We start from the raw sequence: 22,237 nt of genomic DNA on the forward strand, positions 1-22,237 counted from the left end.
TTTACGTGAAAAAAATTACGAATGGACGATTCGGGGTACAGTGCGGTTGGGTGGGGAGCGCGCTGCAACTCGATTTACTCGATGCTTTTTTTGCTAAACCAAAGCTGTTATTGTTTTTCCGTTTATTGATTATTATTTTTGAAAATCGATAATTACGCGAGTGAGTTGTATCCTTTTCCACTTATTTTAGTCGATTATTTCAATGTTATCATAAAATTGTATGGATTTTAGTCAACATGTACCCTTTTACACTGAGTTTCTAGTCTCTGTTCTAATAATATTTCCTACAATAATAAAATTAAATACGAATGATAAGTGTTTATTCCTGTAAAGAGTCGTAACTTGTTGACATAGGTTATTTTACTTATTACTCGGTGCTTTTTTTGTTATTCCGTTTATTAATTGTTACTATTTTATTTTTGTTCTTTTCCTATTTCGGGACCACAGGGTCCCGGACCTTTAGAAGGCATACGAGGAGCCGAAGCCAACTCGCGGAGGCCCGTTGAAAAATTTTAATCTAAATGTAATGGGACATCAACCGGCGATTATACCTGTATGCACTATGGAAATACACCAAAGGACAATCCCCGGTTGATGCAGGACTATTGTAAGATATGGTAAAAAGAAATGATAGGGATATGGGTGTGGGTGGCTGTGGAATAGTTAACCGGTTAACTATGGGATACTAAGGCCCCTGCCCCTGACCAATATTGATACATACGGATAAACAGGCAGGGGGTGACTCTCAAACTCAATTATTGGGTCCCCGAAAACGGCTAGCATGTAGCGACAAGGGGGCAACATACGTTGAGCTACTTGAGGAAGGAGAGGCATCCCACGGCTATTAGAGCAATCCCGGAAGTATGGTCAAGACCCCTACCAGCATCTTACTGGGATACATCCTTCCCCGAGTTGGAGTTGAAGGCAACTCCACTCTTGCGAATCTCCACTCAAACCAGCCGGTTAAGGCAAGAATGAGGTAGGAGAGGCCTCTCCGGTTAGTCGCAGGTACTAACCGGAGTCTAAGGCCAGCCGTACACGGACGGCTTCAAGCAGTTATAACCGACTGCTTGAAGCCGCGACTGCGCGATGAACTATAGCCATTCATTCGCTGCCGTACACACGACTGCTCGAGCAGTCGCGACCGCTTCAAGCCGTCAACTGCACGATGAAATTCCATCGTGCCGTCGACGGCTCGCGAGCAGTTGCGAGGCATACACGGACGGCTCGAGCCGTTGACTGCTCTAGAGCAGTCGACAGCTCTCCGACTTCCCTCCCCTGCCCTTTGCGGCCTCGCGGCGTCTGCTGAAAAAAACAAAAGAAAATCAACTGCTCGAGCAGTTGGGTAGCGTATGTACCCAACTGCTCGAGCAGTCAACAACCGACGGCTCGAGCAGTCGACGCCGACCGCTCGAGCCGTCCGTGTATGTCGCTCAGCCGCTAACTGCTCGAGCAGTCCGTGTACGGCCGCCCTAAAAATAGGGCCTCTCCCGGGAGTCAGGTCCGTGGAGTCGCCAATGCCCAACAGCTCGCCACAAGCTGCCTTGCGGACCTATTTTATGTTATTATTGTTATCACTAAGTATTAGGCGTCTTTCCCGCTCGTCCGCACTGCGGACGACTGGGAATGTTGCGTTCTGTTCATCTACTCTGTGGACGTATAGAACGCATTGTTCCTAGTCGTCCGCACCCCGTCATCTCACGTGTAGTCTAAGAGTTAATCAAGAAAATATGAAAATTACTTTACAGACAGGGTGTGGACGAGCGGGAATGACTCAGTATTAGTTGTATAAGTAGACCAATTTTCCGATCCACTTTATACGCCAAAGGTTTTTGCAGCGTTTCCCAGGGGTATTTTTTAAAGTAAATAATATTTCGTTTTTGAATGGCTGGTCGCTATAAAGTAATTTATTAGTTTTACTTGTGTTAAAAAAACACTATAAAGTATTTTTTTAGTTTTACTTGTGTCCAAAATTAGATATAAGTTACACAAAATGATTCGTATAAGTCTTTATGTCCCCCTTAACTTGTCTGTAATCAATGTGAAAAAGGGAATAAGTAACTATTTTTCATATTTTTTAAATTTTAATCATGTTGATGGTAAGTTTATAACAAATACACGTGTTTCTGATAGTTAATCACTTATTATTCCATTGAATTACTTAGTTATCATAAAAAATATTCCAAATGCGTATCCTTTTTCACTTGTGTAAATAAACTTTTGATTTAAATGTAAAGGGGTATAACTTATTTTATACCCTTAAGGCATTCATTTTGTGGTTGGTATAAGTCACTATTTCGGAAACTATTAAGTTTACGTAAAAAATGACTCCATAATAGCAAAGAGCATAAAAAGTTTACCTATAAAACACATCACATGTATTTAATTCGGCAGCAGTTTGACCGCTACAAATTTTGAAACATCGCGCGGAGCGTTTTTTGCGTCTCCTGTAAAGTTGCATTTTTAGACTTACATCCCTTTTCACTAGAGCCACAGATGTAATCTGCTAATGATGACGTCACTGCATTACAGCTGGGATTGTGTAGAAATGAACTGCATAGCACTTTGAGCTTTATTTGTATGAGTAATAAAATTCGTTATCGAAAGAAACAATATGAATGCTCTTTATATTAAAGTTTGTTAAGAAAATAAGGTAAGCGGTGTCTAAAAGAAATATTATAATTTCCTTTTTTAGGGGGAGGGGCGGAAATCATTCAAAGACTTGTCCCACCTTGGGTGAGGCAAGGGGGAGTGTCAGACTCTCACTGACTAATAACCACCCAGTTCCTACTCCTACTTTTTGAAGTGGGCATTAAGTTATTTGAAATTTAATATTTAAAATTAAATTAAATCTAAACAAATTTATACAATACTAGCTGACTTGGCATACGTTGTTTTACCCTTTATAAATGATTTCTAGAAAATAGATAGTAGCCGATTCTTAGACTTAAAATTTGGTAAAGCCGTTTCGGAGGAGTACGGTAACTAACATTGTGACACGGACATTTTATATATTAAATAACTAAAATAACCAGTATATTGATACAAATAAAGTTGAAACTTGCCAATCTTAATGACACAATTTTATTTCTTGAATATGCACTTTAGAATTTTGTAGGTAATACATATTTACCGTTGATTCTTAAAATACAGAAGAGAGAAGCCTTTTACGATTATTGTCGTACTCTTCTTGTTTCATTTCACCATCGCAAGTAACACGGGGACAACAGAATGGATACACCAGATTTTTTCCTTCAAACGACAGTATTTTACAATGCGGATCATCAGTACTGACAAGAGGGCAACTGAAAAAATAAAACAATATATATTGATATATGGTATATAGTTAGTATCCTAATTTTGCGTTGCCGGCTTTTTGGGGGTTTTAAGAGGTGTTGGGAAATCGGGGATTGGGAAGATTGGGATGGGAGAATTGGGCTTTCGGTAACCTCACTCACACAACGCAAGCGTTGTTTCACGTCAGTTTTCGTGAGACCGTGGTATCACTCCGGTCGAGCCGGCCAATCGTGCTAAAGCATTGTAAATTAATAACAAATCGCGGATTCAGAAGTGATTTTCCAAATTAAGTTTCTGAACAGTACAGCTGCTCTTTACGCATTCCTTATGACGTCATCAGTACGCATCGCATGTAGGCATTGCCAACGATGCGGATCAGTGGACGCAGTTGTATGAGTTTCTATACAAGACAAACTAAAATCCGTTGCGTGCGGTGCGTGCGATGCGTACGATGCAGGCCTGTGAACGCGTACCTTTAGTAAGAGCAGCTGTATTATTCAGAAAATTCATTTGCAAATTCCGCGGTACTTCTGAATCCGTTGGTAAAATTTTGTTTTTAAATGATTAATTATTTTAATGAATATACGGCTGCTATTGATAGCAAGAGCAGCCGTCCTTTTCAGAACAAAAACCTTAATATGTAAAGAAATATTTCTGGTCAATCACACAGCCAGTACAAATTAATTTACGAACAACTTACGTGGAGATTACAATTTCATCATCGTGGCATTCAAACCGGCCACAGTGGACATCTTCGGTCATCTTACCCCCCTTTAGGTACCGACCCAACGAAGATACATAGCAACCTGGTTTATTGCCTGTAAATAATAACGATTACTATTTTAAGTCTTTGACTGCCAATAGAAAACTGTTGAAAGCAAATCCTCCGGCAACGTCGGTCACTAGTGACCACCATGGCGTTCAATGTGTTAACAATGCTAAATGCCCCGTTGACCGTGTGGTCCGTAGTGCGACTGCACTGCCGCACAAGGGGTCTCGGGTTCGATTCCCTGGTCAGGCAAAGTATTGCTAGGATTTTAGAAAAATGTTCAGTAGTAGCACGGAGTTTGGAATAATGCCCGGTATATGGCAATAGGTTGACCCCCTGACATGTGACTTATAACACAAATGGTGCAAAGTGGGTGTATAGCGACACTCCGTCCCGTAATGTGCATCTCTGCCCACCTATGCGTGAGGTTTTTTTTATTTCTTTTTTTAACAATATTTTAAGGTGTTACTTCAAGTAGAAAAATTAATACCCTCTCTAAATAGTTGGGAACCCAAGTTGGGAAATAGGTAGTTGGCGATGAAATAATTACTGCTCTATAACGAGCATTGTGTTAATCTAATAAAAAATACCTAATAAAATCCCGTTTCATATTATCTTAAAGTAATAGCATTATATCCTACATTGCCTGGTTGTTTTTGGAAACAAGCAACATTGCCCTTTGGAACAAACAGGCACCAGATACTTGATGATGCATATTGTCTGGCCTCACTATTTTTTACATTAATTATATCACAATCAATATCAAAAACAAAACACAAAAAAGTATGACGGTTTAAAAAACTATCAAAAAACAATTTGACGTAACCACATCCATCAAGTATCAAGTTTCTCAGAAAACAACAACTAATTCTGACAAAACCCGTTTTCGATTCAACGTCAACGTCACATCACGAAAATAACCACGTCAACGTCAGCGAACGAATGCTCAGTAATGTCAACTTAATTATCACGATTACGGATTCTCCTTATAAAGTAAAAAAAGGCAAAAAGGTCTCAAAGAGGTGACGTAACGTCAACAGTGATTCAGAACTCAAGCATTCTGCCAAAAGCTAATGATTAAATACACATATCAGTGTAAATAATCCTTTATGTTAGACGGAAGAGGATTTCCGAGATATGATTGATTGATGGTGACGTCATACGATCGTATGGTTTTCACAAATATAAAATTATCGGAAAACTTATTAAGGTAGTCTTATTGATGTCTGATGAGTTTCTTAGATCATTTTACTGGTTTTTCATTATATAATTATGGTTACCTGTATCCTAGAAATATATCTTAGTTGTTTTTGTTCATACAAATATCTACGCAACACGGCACTGTACTAATCGTTACCGACAATCACACCAGTACAATTTTATACACGCAGAGAAATCCAAATAACCACAACAAACCCTTATTTTGGGGGGTGGAAACTGGTCTTACGGTATATGGAATATCCTTTCAAACTCCGATGTATTGGCAACTAGCTTCTGCCAATGGCTTCACCCGCATTCTTGTGGGATAAAATGTACCCTACGTGTTATTTCAGACCATAATCTACCCCTGTTCCAAATTTCATCCCGATCCCTTCAGCCGTTTTGACGTGAAGTTGTAACAATTAAACAAACATACAAACTTTCGCATGTCTACTATTAGTAGGATTGAAACTAGTATAGCATTTTCTAGATTTTAAGTCTCTTTGTAGTCAAAACGTATAGAAGATAGGTAAACAAATTTTTAGAAGGAAGTTTTTTTTTCAATATATGGCATTTTTATTTCGTGCAACAAAAGTTTTTTTCCTACGTGAAGACCTCGAGTGGACCTTGACACAATATAATGTTCACCAACTTCGAATTGAACGGATTCAGAGGAGATTTTTAAGACACCTCACCTTCTCATTAGGGTTGCAAAAACAATTAAAGTCATACAGCGACAGATTGGGGCATTTCAGGATGAATAGTTTGGCAACTCGGAGACGTCTGCTTGACTTGACATTTCTGTATAGGGTATTAAGATACGGATTTCATTGTCCGCCGCTTTTGGGGACATTCTGTTTGCGTGTGCCAGCTCGTGTTCCCAGGAAAGCGACTCTCAGGGCTGGGTTATTGCATCGACCACCTGCCAGGACCAACTTGAAGGATTTTTCTGCCTTGTCTCGACTGTCTAGGTCCTATAATGAAATCTCTGGTGATGTGGATATTTTTGCCGACACACTACCGAATTTTAAAAAGACTGTTGTGGGATTATTGAGCGATCATGGTGATCATACTGGTCATACAGCTGACATATAATTGTTATTTAATTTAATTTTATTTTATTTTACTTATAAATTTCATTTCTATATATGTGTGCAAATCTCTATTTAGGAATAATTTAAAATTTTTAAATTAATTCCTTTTTTTTCATAATTTTTTCTTGTATTTTTTGTTGAATTCGGTTTTTGGTTCATTTGTATCATTTGTATTATTTAGTCTTAGTTATCTTAACCATGTATAATTTTGCGGGTATGTTAATATTGTTTTGTTTGAATGTGTTTTATTTTATTTTCACATTGTATTTTATTTTGAATTATATTTTTTTTCCTATTAACTGAGAACAGTGTCACCATTATGTTGTCCTACAGTGCATGTTGCGACACCTTAAAATGTTGTGCATTTAAATTTATTATTATGTAAGTGTTTAGATATAAGTCCTAATGTAACAACTACTGGTTGTCCTAATAAATAAATAAATAATAAATAAATAAATAAATAAATAATCAAGAAGGCTCATGCGGATAACAATATAAAATATCTACTTGATTTTTATTTGTCCGTCTGACATTTCTTTTACTGTACTTTAAACTGTGACTGCCTTATTGGTCAGGTGTTTGCAAAGATGACTGCGCATGACATTTGTAAAACGTATCAGATAGGTATATTGATTTTTTTAAGAGGTTTTCCTATACAGAAGTTCCTACTTTTTCTGATTTCAAATTGCGAATGAATTATTTGTTAGATTCTGTGTTTTCTGAAGGGTATAACCTGGGTGTCTTTAAGATCCAAATGAATAGGTTGCTTATAGGCAGATGTGCTCCATCGTAGGCTTCGCTTACCAGTAGGCGAGATAGTGGCCAAACGTAGACCCATCAAATGTAAAAAAATACTCTTTCACCTTAGGAGTCCTCTGTCCCTCAATAATCTTAGGAACCCTCTGTCAAAAATGACAGGTGTGTTTAAAACGTCCAGAGATGCAAACGTAGAATCATTATCATCCCAAACACTGCTCAACTCAAAATACTAGCTAAAAGAAAAGCAATTCTAAAAAGATAACAATAGAACACTCATTCCATTACCGCAAGAAAATCCAGTAACAATGGCTAAGTAATTGTAAGACTAGTAGGCGCTACGTACTCATCATGTTCCTTTATGAATATCAATTAGGTATAATGAACACTACTACTTGATGTATCAATTTATGTTGGGACACGGTAAATTATAAACTTTCCTTTGCTTAAGTATAAAGGATCGAATCTTTACCTCTAAATTAAAACAGGATTGTGACGATATAAGCGGATTTATTAAAAAAAGTTAAAAGTACAAGTGTTCGGTTCAACCGTCAGATCTCGAATGTTCACATTTCAAATGTCAAAGAAAAACTGTTATACAAAGTGTTGCAATACTTAACTCTCGACTCGATACAATTTCAATAATCAATTTAATATTTGACTAGAATCATAACAACTACGATTTTAATTAGGTATACGTTGTATTTATAGTACGTATACTGTTTTGAATGTTATCAAAATACCCTTATCCTAGCTAATTAGCCTTACAACTCGGCCATCCTGTGTAAGTGAGTCCTCTCACTTTGGTGTAGATCACAATAATAACTAATTTGGTAATAAAAAAAAATACAAAACAAAACATAGGTAAAAGGCTTGATTATTAATACATTTTCTATAATAATTCATTTTCACTTTGGTGTAGATCACAATAATAACTAATTTGGTAATAAAAAAAATACAAAACAAAACATAGGTAAAAGACTTGATTATTAAGACATTTTCTATAATAATTTATTTTCAATAATAATTCATATCACAACTTAAATTCTGTATTTACTTTACTGTTCAACTAATATGCTATATTCAAATCGTATCACAATCAAAATTTCATCGATTTATGTTAAATCTAAGTCAATCTCAATTCAGCTTAATTATTTTTATCCGAGCCAAAATCTTTATCAAAAATCAAATTCATAAATCAGTATCAGCATTCTCATTCTTTGTTTCTTGCACAATCTGTCACGATCTTTGGTCATCTGTGCGACACCGTTATCTTGGTGCCATTCATAATCTGCACTGACCTCTATGACAAATTGTGCTCACATATTATAATCTTACTCACTATCTTGCAATCATTATACGTGCGACATTGATTTCTCAATGCCATTCATTATCTGCACTGATTGCTCAAGTACCTATATATCCTTAATAAAGACACGCATTTCTACTCATTTTCATCAGGGAAGTCGACTAACCCAACTTTTCATTATTATCGACAATATGTAATAATACTATTGTTACTACCTGTTATGTGGACTAATAGTTTATTCTCTGTCTAGTTCTATTTCTGTACCCTCACTCTGATCACTGTCAGTGCTCTCACTGGCGTAACCTTTAAAATTCATCCAAGGGTGGATTTTGTCCAACGCAACAACATTTTCGTACCTCTTATTACCCTTTCTTGTTATTGGAGTGTCTTCCACGAGAAATCTGTCATTAGGTAATAATTTGAGGATTCTATAGGGGCCTTGGAATTTCGGGATGAGCTTATGTGACTTTCCTACATGATCTTTGTCTATAATTGTCCTCTCTAACCTGACTAAATCACCTACATTGTATGTTGTACGACTCTTCCTACGCTTATCAAAGTGCTTTTTAGCATAATCCTGTTGTTTTTCTATCCTTTCCCTAGCGTTCGACCTCAATTTTAGTAACGCATCACCGTCGATTCGTTCAGTTGTTTCAGCAATTACATCACTCAATACGTTTTCTGCCGCGTTTGTCAATCTACAACCGAACAAAAGCTCAGAGGGGCTTTTCCCTGTTGTTTTATTAATAGTTGTATTAATACCTAATTGTACGTCACCTACATATTCGTCCCATAAGTTATCTTTTCCGTCATGACATTTTGTACTTAGAGCATCAATTATAGTTCGGTTAAACCTTTCGACCTGTCCATTCGCTCTCGGAGTGGCTACTGCATTCAAGATGTGCTTTATTTTTAATTGGTCCATGAAACTCTTAAATTTTGCACTTGTGAAACAAGAGCCACGATCTGTTATAAGACGAGAAGGAACGCCGAAATAACTAAAATGTTCTTTAAATACCTTGATTGCCGTAGTCGTCTTAGTATCTCTAACAGCTCGTATATTAATAAATTTTGTAAAAGCGTCTATAATTACGAGCAAATACATGTTGCCTCTCTTAGAGCGAATGAATGGGCCCAGGTGATCAGCATGGATTGTATGGAATGGTTTTTCCAACTTAGGTATTGGGTGGAGTACACCCTCTTTGGGACCACCGGGTGCCTTATGATGCGCACATTCCAAACAAGCTGAGACGTATTTCTTAGTGAACCGACGCATTTTCGGAAACCAAAATATGCTTCTAATACGACTCAACGTTTTTTCGAAACCAAAGTGTCCTACCTCGTCATGGTTCATGCGCAACACTTGCCATCTACAACCCCTTGGAACCAACCATCGCAATCCTTCATCTAAAATTTTATAGACATAACCACCTTTTATCATATAATTTTTACTCACGTCAGCCACAAACTTAGTCTGATCGTCTTCTAATATTTCTTTTATACGTTTTATTTCGCTATCGTCACCTTGTACAGTAGCGACCCAGTCCCGAACGTCTACGCGCAGAACATCGAAAACATGCTCAGTATCTACATCTGATGGGTCACTCACAGGGGCACGACTGAGAGCATCTACGTGAGCCATACGAGAACCCGGTCTATACTCAATTTCGCAGTCGTACTCCTGAAATTGGATCCACCAGCGAGAAATTCGTGGTACAAGATCCCTCTTAGTCAAGGTTGTACGTAGCGCATTACAGTCTGTGACTATTTTAAATTTTAGTCCTAATAAATAGACTCGGAAACGATTTAAAGATGCTACTACAGCTAAGGTTTCCAACTCAAAAGAGTGAAATTTCTGCTCATCTACCGTAGTTTTTCGACTGTAATATGCCACTGGCCTGAGTAAGCCATCAGTACCTCGCTGTAGGAGAATTCCCGCAATACCTAGCTTCGACGCGTCTGTATGAATTTCGGTCTCTAATTGGGGGTCGTATAAAGCTAATATAGGGCGTTCGACTAATTTTGCCTTCAAAACTCTAAATGACTCCGACTCCTCCTCCGTCCATTTCCAGGCGAATTTAGACTTTAACAGATCTGTTAGTGGACGAGCAATAAGGGCGAAGTCCTTTACGAACCTCCGGAAAAAACTAGTTAGGCCGATAAATCGTCTAATATCATGGATGTTTCGCGGAATCGGGAAGTTTTCTATTGCTAATGTTTTACGCTTCCCTGGACGTATTCCTTCTCCACTAACATGAAATCCTAGAAACTCTAGCTCAGTACAGAAAAAACTACATTTTTTTATCTTAAGAGTAAGGCCTGCTTCTTTTACGATCTGAAGTACTTCGTCTAACCGTCTCATTCCCTGATCAAAGGATCGCGAAGGAATCAATACGTCATCCATATAAACGATTGTATAATCGACTTTAGACAGTATTTTATTCATTGCTCGTTGAAATACCGACGGAGCATTTGCTAGTCCAAAAGGCATGCGTTTAAACTGATACTGCCCATCAGGAGTAACAAATGCAGTTTTGTCTTGAGAATTTGCCTCTACTGGGATCTGGTAGTAACCAGATGCAAGGTCTAGACTTACAAATAAAGAATTACCAGTTAGCCTGTCAAGCTGATCATCGATTAAGGGTAAAGGGTAGTGTTCCTTTTTTGTTTTATTATTTAATGCGCGATAATCAACGCATAATCTGCTTTCGCCAGTCTTTTTCTTTACCAGTAGGACTGGACTAGCGTAAGGCGAGTTTGACTCAATATTATGCCTGCTTCGATCATTTCTTTTACCATAGATTGAACCTGTCTACGCTCCGGAAAGGATAGCCTATACGGGCGATAAACTACTGGTTGAGAGTCGCGTAATTTAATTTCCATTTCAACTACATTAGTAAGTCCTAGATCTTTTAGGTTATCCGAAAAACACGTTTCATACCTCTTGAGCAACTCTTTTAATTGGTTAATCTCAAAATCACTAAGCTGTTGGCCACAATTGAAGGCAGCCATGGTCTCAGCATTATCAAAATCCAATAAATTAATACTTAAATTATTCCTAGTACAAAGAACTCGTGTAATGAGCGTATGCATTTTTAAACAAACCGCACTGTCACTAAAGCTTTGCACCAGTATCCTAACCTCTCCGTTTTCCATGTCATAATCACCAGGCATCAAATAATATTCATTTTGTGGGGTACCGCGTAAGGAGCCACTAACATGAACCATACCAGAATATTTGTTTGTCGAAAAACAGGGTAATAGATACATTTCTTTAGGGGTATTAAAATATCTGTTTTCAAATTTAGTTCTAGTTTAACTGACTGATCACGAGTAAATATTAATGAGTGTGTAGTTTTCGTTATAACTATTCCCGGTTTCTCTGTGAAACTATGCCCAATTAAAACTGAATATTTAATAACACGATCATCAACAATGTACGCGTTGACCTCCTCCATAATACCTTGAATTTCAATAATGACGTTTGAAACGCCCACTGGTATTACTATACTCTCACCTATACCCCTCATAGTCGGTAAGTTGCTAGCAGTCCACGTGATTCCCCTTTTAACAGCTTCGCTGTGACGTATCAGCGTACATTGGCTACCCAAATCTACGTAGCCTTGAACGACTTCACCGTTGAGTTTTAGATCAATTAAATATTTAGTGTCATTAGTGCTATTTGTTTCAATACGCATCACGTCTTTTTCTTTAGGTTTATCAATTTTATTAACCGAGTCGGAGGGTAATCTGGGACAGTTAATTGCCAAATGACCTAATTTGGAACAAACATTACACTTCAATATCTTTTTCGTGCATCTAGAACTAAAATGTCCAGGTTCATTGCAGTTAAAACATATGATAGACGCAATATTGTTCGACTTTGAAGTCTTAGTTTCACTGTTAGTACCCATTGGCTTAGAACTATTACTGGATAATGAAGGATTAGTATTGCTACGTTTATCGAAATTCACCCTTGACTTATCAGGTTCGCGTAAATTTTGCTTGATGGATTGAAAATACGTGAGGACCTGCTCCGGCTCCTGACACTTAGCCGCTTTCGCACCTAATCTCAATGACCGATCCTCGATCCCATACAGTAAGCAATCCACCGCACGTCTACCATATATTTCGCAGCGATTTTGTAAATTAATTTTTTCATAATAGTAATGTTCTAACGAATCGTTAAATTTGGCACGTTTTGATAACATCTCGGTTAATAACTCAGCATAGTCTTCACTACTTGGAAATGATTGCTCCAGTTTATCCTTCCACTCAGACCATGAATACGACATAGATGGAAGGGCCTGGTACCACGTTTTAGCAATTCCTGACAGTTTAGGCAGCGCGTAATGTATTATTTGATCATCGCCCCAACCGTAGAGCCTAGCACATTCTTCAACTTTATTGATCCACATAACTATAGTCTGACTCTTTACCATAGGGTCAAAATCTGGAATCACATTGCCTAGCATGGGAAATTTATTACTCTGAGATCGATTTCTGGTTAAAGCTTCCACTAAGGTAGCAAGAAACGCTTGCGTGTCGTTATTAAGAACATTAGTATTACTCACGTGACCAGGAAGTGGGGGTGTATGTCGCTCCGTGCTGGATTCTGGACGTCTGCTGCGGCCTCGCCTACTGCGTCTCCCGTCCACGCCCTGGCTATGCCGACGCTGCTCGTAGCTGCCACTCCGACGCTGCTCGCAGCTGCTGCTCCGACTGCGAGACCCATCGTGGCTGCGACTTCGGTTCGGCCGGCGGCGGCTAGTACTCTTTTCACGGGAACTGCGACTTCCACTGCTACGAGATTCCAACGAAGAATCGCGATAGATCGATCGTTGCCTTCGCTGCTTTCTAGTCCTTGTTCTTCTTTCTTTGGTCCGGTCACGGCGACGTTTACGCTTACTGCTTGCGTCCATTACTTGGATAATCTCCAGTGACTTGCGTACGCAGCACAAAACACGTGGCGATACGTGAACACGTTGATCAAAGATATTTCTTTAAAATTGTAGGCGTATTAGATTTATCCCACTTCTGAGATAAAGGATCGAATCCTTACCTCTAAAATTAAAACAGGATTGTGACGATATAAGCGGATTTATTAAAAAAAGTAAAAAGTACAAGTGTTCGGTTCAACCGTCAGATCTCGAATGTTCACATTTCAAATGTCAAAGAAAAACTGTTATACAAAGTGTTGCAATACTTAACTCTCGACTCGATACAATTTCAATAATCAATTTAATATTTGACTAGAATCATAACAACTACGATTTTAATTAGGTATACGTTGTATTTATAGTACGTATACTGTTTTGAATGTTATCAAAATACCCTTATCCTAGCTAATTAGCCTTACAAGTATAGTGGAATGAGCTGTGTATTTTCGAACCGATACGACCTACAAACCTTCAAGAAAAGAGAGTGTACCTATTTAAAAAGCCCGGCAACGCACTTGTGACTCCTCTGGTGTTGCGGGTATCCATGGGCAGCGCTGATCTCTTACCATCAGGTTTTTATTTTTCGTTTCTTCGTCCTATCAGAATAATTGACATCAATGCCCGAAAACCTCGTATTCGGTTTGACCAACAACGCAAAATTAAAAGCACTTAAGCAAAGTAACAAAATTACTAAAAATAGTAATTTATTTTTAATTCATAAGAACAGGTATGAACTAGTTGATCCCTGCTTTGTTATTTAGCATCTATACTTGGACGGGTAGTTGTGTATTTACCTCAAACCAGTTATTTTGTTATTTATATGTTGCTAACCACTCGATTTTACGCCTAAACCGCAAAATAAAACTGCTACTGGTATTGTAATTCACTATTTTAATGAGTTACGTAAGTAACTAGCCAATGAAATATTGTGGTCCAAATATTAAACGAAACAATGTACCCAAGAATTATATTGCAAATTAGATTAAAAAGAGTAACCTATGGAGTATAGAACGAGCAAATAGCTTCAGTAGAGAACTGACCAACAGACAGACATTTTGTTTTTTTTAATATTGCATTATTAGCATTGACGTTCAAAAATGTGTTCTCGGTCTAGTTGAAATAAATAATTTTAACTTTGATTTTAACTTTGAGTACAGAAACTGACTAGATAATTTGAATAAACACACTTTTTAAAAATTAAGTAATAGGACTTCAAACTAGGATCAACATCAGCTTTGGGAAATACCCAAAGAACGCAATTTCACTAAAAGCGCCATAAAACAGGTACAACCATAACAATCTATGACGTATGTTGTATATATTACGCAAATTCGTAGGTTTAAAACATAATACATACATAAATATATACATAATGATGTTTATGCAAAATGTCCTAATGACGTAAAAGAAAATTCTGCTATGTAAAACACTAAAGGTTCTAATCAAAACATGGAATATTTAATAATTTTCCTGCTACGTAATTATTGAAAGACATAATACTTAGGTATAAACTATGCATGCTTTAAGACTAACATTCTACTAATAATATTATAAAATACGGTATGCTTGTCGCCTATACTTTCATGAAGAAATGAATATGTTTATAAAATTTGGCACAGAAATAAATTAAGATAATACAAAAACTACAGAACTAATATAAAAAATCGATGTCAAGCTATAGATTTTGGATGGTGACCTATTATTAACTAACTTCTGCCAGTGGTTTTGCCCGCGTTCTCGTGGCATAAAAAGTACCCTATCAATAGATAGGTCACTTTAATTAACATGAACTTTTCGGGACAGGTGAACACACTTTGAACGCCGTGGTGGTCATCGGTGACCGACGTTAGCGGAGGATTTGCCTTCAACAGTTTTCTATTGGCAGCCAAATACTTAACACCTGTTCCAAATTACATCTCGATCCCTTCAACCATTTTAACGCGAAGTAATAACAAACATGCAAACTATCGGATTTATAATATAAGTAGGATTTCGACCTTCAAAATAACAGGACGCAGTTTCTACCGATTAACTGGGATTTAATCAATTAAATTAATAGCAAGTAACAGCCCTAACTAGACTAACCACATAAAAGGGTAAACCCACCTAACTACGACCAACCACAAAAGTACAATGACCGCATTAACATAGCCTTTAAACTGCCAAAATAAAATAACCATCGTCCACAACACATTCTGGACCACATTCCTTAACTTACATAATAAACAAATTAATTTCGACAGTTATCCATCTAACTTCGACTTAATAAAACAACATCGTAAAGTAAATCATAGATATAAACTAACGGAATCGCATTCCTTAGAAAAACCCCGGATTTAAAACGAATTATAAACAAAATACCACATTTTGTTTCTTTAATTCTGTGACCTCCATTCTAAAGTGGACCGCTTTTGTTAAAGATCCGGGGTATGAGTCTACTTACGGTCAACATTGATTACTGAAGTCAATTTTAAGATTTTGATTCGTATCTATTTATATTTTTTAAACGTTCAATAGGATTTTCTCGTGGGTGCGTTTACAAACATACAATTTCACATGCACATGACATCCAGACCTGAAACAACAATTTGTGAATCCGTTGCACGGTAGCCAGTTTCCCAGCTACCGTTCCGACCAATCTAGGAATATTGTATTATAATTTGTGTGTAATGACGAAACTGGATGACTTTCCCCTCTTAAAAAAATTTAGTTTTGAAAAATAATCTCGTAATCGTGATTGCAAACAAAATTATTAGTTAGTAATCAAAATATTTAACTACTTTTTACAATTTATTTATTGTAATCATGATTAATAACTACTTTAAGCGGTCGTAGTTAGTAATCAGTAGTTAGATTGTAAATTGCTCGACACTGCAAGGTACATAGTAAACAATTTTTACATATCGTCACGCCTTTAAACCCCGAAGGGGTAGGCAGAGGTGCACATTATGGCATGTAATGTCACTGTACTATGTACACCCACTTTTCACAATTTATGTTGTAAGTCCCATGTGGTGAGCCTACTGCCATATACCGGGCAGATTTCCTGACTCCGTGCTACTACCTACTGAGAAATTTTCGAAAAACCGAAAAAAGCCCAGTAGTGCTTTGTGTACAAATTTTTTTTTCGACAATATAAAGATCTTACCCGGCCCCGGTGTTCTCCTTTGCCTGTAGACTGCCGCTGACGCGATTCCAAAAATATATGCCAAAACGTACAATTTGAAATTCATTTTATATGTTCCTTACCCGAAACAACGAATTCAAATAGTAAGCAACTGGTGTATTACATGTCTATTATATTTCGATTTACAGTACCTACATACAACCATTTAATTTAATTATGTGTGTATTTATTATGTATTTGTAATTCAATTTACAAAATACAACTTTTATAATGGTAAGTATGTACTTAATATTGTAAATTATTTTGTGATAAATTTTACACACAATTATAATTACATATAGGTGATACTCAGGTTATTGTAGTACATGGAAGAATAATTAGAACGTGAGACGGGATATTTACCATGTTTATTAATGTCGATGAATTATACCGTCTCAAGTTCTAATAATAGTGTTAGTGATGATTTTAGTTTAAAAACTTACATGGAAGAATAAACTATGTTATTTCAGACATACATAATAACCTCACGCCTGCCTCCCATGGAATGCCAATTGCTACGAATCTTACACATCTCTTTCGCTTCCACAACAGTTAGTCAGTCATCAGTCTTTTCATGCATGCTCGTCAGTGTTTAGTGGTCGCAAGTGCTACTGCCGGGGCTCGGGTTCGATTCCCGGGTAGGGCAAAGACCTACTGGGTAAAAAAACAGTGTATGGCAAGAGGCTTACCCCCTATTTCATGGGACTCACAACATAAATGTTGAAAAATTGTGTTCCTTGTGCAGTGGGATTACTGCCTACCCCTTCGAGAAAAAAGGCGTGACGATACTTTGTTTAAACCTAAAAATGCATACCTAAGCAATTAGGATAGTTTAAAGTCCATACATTGCTTGACCATGTCACTTCACCAGACAGTGAAAGAAATTAGACCAAAGAAAGAAGAGAAATTGAGACCAATTTCTTCGATTCAGCTTTATTACTGAAACTACCTACCTTGTGGGTGGATGTCCTAGGTGCAAAATGAATGAAGAACACAAATTATTTATATTAATTTTTTTATTCAAATTCCTCACTCCCATTGTCAACTGTGTCACGTTTGTTTGCGATTACATCTCTAAGACATTCGATGTTCGAACAGCATTCTGGATAACTCTTCGAGGTATTCTTATACCTGATATTACAGTCGGGATGATCTGCTTGTACACCGCAACTGCAAACAAGAAATACAAAATTCTTTTTTAGGTTGCACTGCTTAGATACGATGACTTGATGAGTTTTCTAAGAGTTAAACAGACATCCACCACGAGTGGCACCGATGCATGGGGCAACGAATTGTTAATTCTTAACTGTAGCTGTACATATACTGTCGTATTGATGGAAAACTTAATTTAATATTGCTAGATTAATCTATAAAATAAAAAGAACAACCAGTAAGTCATAGTTCTGTTTATTAAACTGCATGAGACTTTCTTATTGATGTGTCAGTAAAAATATTTAAAAAAAAGAGAGAAAGAAAAACAGTTTATTTGCACCGATTACAAAAATAATAAACATAAATAATTGATAAAATAAAAGTATACACGGCGCAAAAAGGCCAGTACTCAGCTAAAATGCGCGATAGTTCGAGTCGCGGCGCTGTAGGTACGACTTAGTGAGAATAATTTGATAAAATAGCATCTAAAATATAATCAGCACTGGCCCGATGTTATAATATAAAATAAAATAAATAAAATTAGTCCTAGACAATAATCACTTCACGTTCATTGATGTATAAATTCTTATGTAACCATTAACTTTGGGATTTTCTCTTTTTATAGTACTTAATGGGTTTGTTAGTATACATTAAAAGTGAATAATATTAATTTGTTAGTAGTAGTGGTTTAGCACTTCGGGACTTCGGATCAAAAAGAAATATAATTTCCCAACTTACGCGCTAAATTTTAAACCATTTCTAAAGCAATGAGCTTCATAACAACGTTGAGGCACTTGTATCTTCCCATCGAAAGGCAAATATGCTTGCAGTTCATCAAGGTAGCATCCTCTTTTCTCAGTGTTCACATAAGCATCTTCTTCAACTTGTAAAGAAAATCAGTACTTACTACATAATAAATAAGGCTTATATTATAATGAATCAATCCAAATTATTGAAATGTCATTTTTGATCATTGTATGTACGTGTGTGTGCGCAATTATCTCGCGTTTGATTGAACTGATTATTATGCGGTTTTCAGCATAGAATTGTTAAGACTTAGGTGAAGGTTTTAGGGATGTTACTTGAGTAAAAATATGGAGGCTGTTAAGAAAATTAACTGCAGTTCCTTTTTAAAAAATGTTTTTTCCGTACTAGCTTCTGTCAGTAGCTTCGATCGCGTTACCGTGGGATAAAAAGTATCGTATCCCCTAAGCCAGCTCATACGCTGTCCGTATACCAAATTTCATCAAATTCCGTTCAGAAAAGAGCATACTCCTTTTTAAAAAGGCCGGCAAGGCACCGCACCTGTGACTCCTCTGGTGTCCATGGGCGGCACTGATCGCTTACCATCAGGTGACGCGTTTGCCACCTATTCCATTAAAAAAGGAGTTTCAGCGTGATTGACGACGACAACGAAGCTACAGCCTTCTTGGGTGTGGGTTTGACATCGAACTATCATCGAAATATCCAAGCAAACTTACATATTTTTATAATTATAATATTAGTGTGATGAACAGGGATAACAACAGAAACTTTCTAATGCTAGGCAATCAAAAACATAAATAAATAAATAAATAAATTTTATTTCGTTAACATCTTAAACTTACGCAAAATATAAGCATTACATAGAGGCCTTCTTTTAAGTAAAATAAATACCTGTGCTAGGAGGCGCCAAAAACATAATAATTAATTATCAAACTATGTTAACCACAAAAACATTTCATGTTAAATGTTGCCAAGACGAGACCATATAGCTCGCACCGTCAAAAAGTAATCAGATCCCGTGTAGAGCCAAGTTTCTAACCCTACATGCCCAGACCTAAATCGATAAGCCCTAATTTCACACTCAAGTTACGGGGAAATTCTACAGCCATAGCTCGTACTGCGTAGTTCGTAGCGCGTAGCAGAGTTTTTACGCTATAATCTCGTAGGCGTGCAAACCTTGGACGTAACTGGCGAGTCGGCCGCACGGACTTTTTGCTATTCGTCATATGGGCTTGAGCTTAAAAATCTATTCAATCTTCTTTCCTCTTTCCTACTTAATTGCAAATACCTACTTATTCAATCTTTGAATTTCTTAATTAAATTTGTGAGAAAATTGCAAACGTAATGCTAATACTTTTTATCAATGAAAATTAAAACACTAGTACCTAACTAAACCTTCACCTACTAAACTACTAAATTTATAAGAAAATTGCAAACGTAATCCTAATACTTTTTATCAATGAAAATTAAAACACTAGTATCTAAACCTTTACCTACTAAACTACTAACAATTAAATATTAGGCAAATGGTTTTTTTCTCCGCGATAGCAAACTTTTAAATCACCGAAATATTCCGAAAATTTTTCATTCAACGAGACAACCGTCAACGACGTCTGCGCGCTCGCTGACGGGCCGATTATTTTTAGCTACTGCGCGGGGACGAGGGGGCAGGCGACGGGCGTTGGCGCATACTATACTTACGATGCTTATGTTCAAAAGTATAGGTTGATTAATAAACACTTACCGAAGTGAAGTGTAGTAATATTATTCATATCTAAGTACTTATGGGTAGGATAATGTTTTGATTTGATGAAAAGTTTGTGTTCTATGTACTTGTGTACAATTTTCAGATCTCAAGCAGGAAATAGGGAATTAAGTTTCCCTATTTCAGATTTTTACCCCTCCGCGGCCGCATTCAGACCTCTAGCGTCAAAAGTTGCGGAAGTCTCGAACAAACTTTCACCCCCTAGTTTAAGGGGTTGGGTAAAAGTTCCAAGTTTTAGGATTTTTTTGTTGTTTGGGTACTAATACTAGCTTACATACCAAATTTCAGTTTTCTAGGACTTCAGGAAGTACCTTAAGAATTTTGTTGATCATCAGTGAGTGAGTGAGTGAGTGAGTGAGTGAGTGACGAAATCGGGGTATTTTAGATATCAATAAAATCTAAAGTATAAGAGCTATGCAATTGAAACTTTAGAGGTTTATTAAGTCTACCACTGACATTATATCCTGAAAATTTGTTTATCTGGTATAACCCAAACTCAAGTTATGAAGGTTCAAAAATACGACGAAGCGCTTCGAGAAAAGGTAGGTAGTGCCCTTGCGCTTGCGCTTCGCTTGGCTCGTCTTGGCGGGGGCACTACCGTGCCCCCAGATAATTTGACTCTAATTTTGCTAAACTCCAAGTATTCCGTAAAACCACATAGGGGGATTTTTGAAATGGAGGAAGGAGCCAAGTTTTTATAAACAAATGATTTAACTCACTATCAGGATTATTCATTAGATAGAGCCTAAGGCCATTAATCCCGATATCCCGAAAACTTAAGGATACCAAAGTAATGGCTAAAATTACTTGCAAAATCGTTTTATAAAACATTACTGCGAATAACTATTCAAAACTCGTAGTTAAAGGACGTCAATAAAACTATTAAGAAATAACCTTAGGCAGACCTTATCAAATCAATGGTATACACAGCGTGTAACAAAATACCCATATACATCAAAAAGCACTGAAGAATACAGGTTGAATAGAATATCTACACAAAGTTTCTGCTCAAAATACGTTTAAAAAAAATTGGTACCAAATACTTGGTTAAATCATACAAACGTGTCACAACACTACAGTGATCACTCGCTAATATTACGAAACATTTCTTATGTAAATCTGATCGCCTAGTACCAGTATCTACCTAATATTGATGTTCAGTTTCTGGAATTTGATGTATTGGAAAAATTAATAACTTCGTTCCATGAAAACATGAGTTTAAAAAACCATTCCCGTATCGTTTGTTATGTTACCTAGAAACCGTGCACTTGATATGTATGGCTCCTTTTTGTTACACCATGTATATACCTACTTTAATAAACTGATTAATCAATAATCACATGTCCTCATCAACAAAAATTAATTGATTAGATTCACTTTAATGGATTAGAGAGTTTTTCCACCAGAGATGTGTTATGCTACGTTGCTGTGGATGCATTTGGTTTCCACTAATCTTATTCATTGGTACACATAGCTTAGCACTGGTGGAATCGGACTCAGCTAAGCTACGTTTTTTATATGGAAAGATGCGTGCGATGGATGCGTGCTATGAATGCTTGCTGTGGGTGGTTTTCCTACTATCGATACATCCTATACTCAATCTTCCTCGCACAACTACATAGCTAAGTATCGGTAGAAACGGTCATATAGTTTCACAGCTTAACTATTACATTAAATAGCTACATACTATGTATATCACATCTTTGTTGAAAAAGCACCCTTAATTCGAAATATTGAATGGGTAGTCGTTTCTCTTAAATTAAAAGCAATTAAAATATAAAAACCAAAAGAAAAAGTCACAAAGTAAAAGCATTTATTAAAGGCATATGTCCAGTAATATTATAATTATAAAGTATACACATAATACAAGCTAGTCTAAATTATGTTATTATGTACCCACATCAAATTCTATAATTTATATACCGACTTCCCATAGTAGTAATAATTTCGAGAACTAATAGAAACATAACAATATTATTTAACATACATAGAAACAAACTTTGGAACAGTCTTAGTGTAGCTCG

At 36.8% G+C, this 22,237-nt stretch overlaps 2 protein-coding genes across 2 annotated transcripts; both read right to left on the reverse strand.

The window, feature by feature from the left end:
- Window positions 1-3,068: 3,068 nt before the first annotated feature.
- Window positions 3,069-16,675, reverse strand: LOC118267927 (uncharacterized). Its single transcript, XM_035582184.2, has 3 exons — window positions 16,514-16,675; window positions 3,998-4,115; window positions 3,069-3,305 (listed from the first exon to the last, which is right to left on the reverse strand). The coding sequence occupies exons 1-3, from the start codon at window positions 16,596-16,598 to the stop codon at window positions 3,143-3,145; spliced, it is 366 nt and encodes a 121-aa protein (XP_035438077.2). The 5' UTR covers window positions 16,599-16,675; the 3' UTR covers window positions 3,069-3,142.
- Window positions 16,676-17,535: 860 nt separating this feature from the next.
- LOC118267890 (uncharacterized) lies at window positions 17,536-21,126 on the reverse strand. Its single transcript, XM_035582140.2, has 3 exons — window positions 20,933-21,126; window positions 18,422-18,566; window positions 17,536-17,701 (listed from the first exon to the last, which is right to left on the reverse strand). Exons 1-3 carry the CDS (start codon window positions 21,042-21,044, stop codon window positions 17,548-17,550), a joined length of 411 nt encoding a protein of 136 aa, XP_035438033.2. The 5' UTR covers window positions 21,045-21,126; the 3' UTR covers window positions 17,536-17,547.
- Between the last annotated feature and the right edge of the window lie 1,111 nt (window positions 21,127-22,237).

This window comes from Spodoptera frugiperda, chromosome 6 (assembly GCF_023101765.2).
Source record: "Spodoptera frugiperda isolate SF20-4 chromosome 6, AGI-APGP_CSIRO_Sfru_2.0, whole genome shotgun sequence".
Taxonomy (NCBI): Eukaryota; Metazoa; Arthropoda; class Insecta; order Lepidoptera; family Noctuidae; genus Spodoptera; species Spodoptera frugiperda.

Coding starts and splice junctions, on each gene's coding strand:
- LOC118267890 (XM_035582140.2), bottom strand. CDS start 21,044: ATGTTTTATAAAACGATTTTGCAAGTAATTTTAGCCATTACTTTGGTA. Junction 18,567..20,932: donor TCTAATGAATAATCCTGATA/GTGAGTTAAATC, acceptor TTTCTTTACAAG/TTGAAGAAGATGCTTATGTG. Junction 17,702..18,421: donor AATGGTTTAAAATTTAGCGC/GTAAGTTGGGAA, acceptor TCTTGTTTGCAG/TTGCGGTGTACAAGCAGATC.
- LOC118267927 (XM_035582184.2), bottom strand. CDS start 16,598: ATGAATTTCAAATTGTACGTTTTGGCATATATTTTTGGAATCGCGTCA. Junction 4,116..16,513: donor AAGGAGAACACCGGGGCCGG/GTAAGATCTTTA, acceptor TATTATTTACAG/GCAATAAACCAGGTTGCTAT. Junction 3,306..3,997: donor GATGAAATTGTAATCTCCAC/GTAAGTTGTTCG, acceptor TTATTTTTTCAG/TTGCCCTCTTGTCAGTACTG.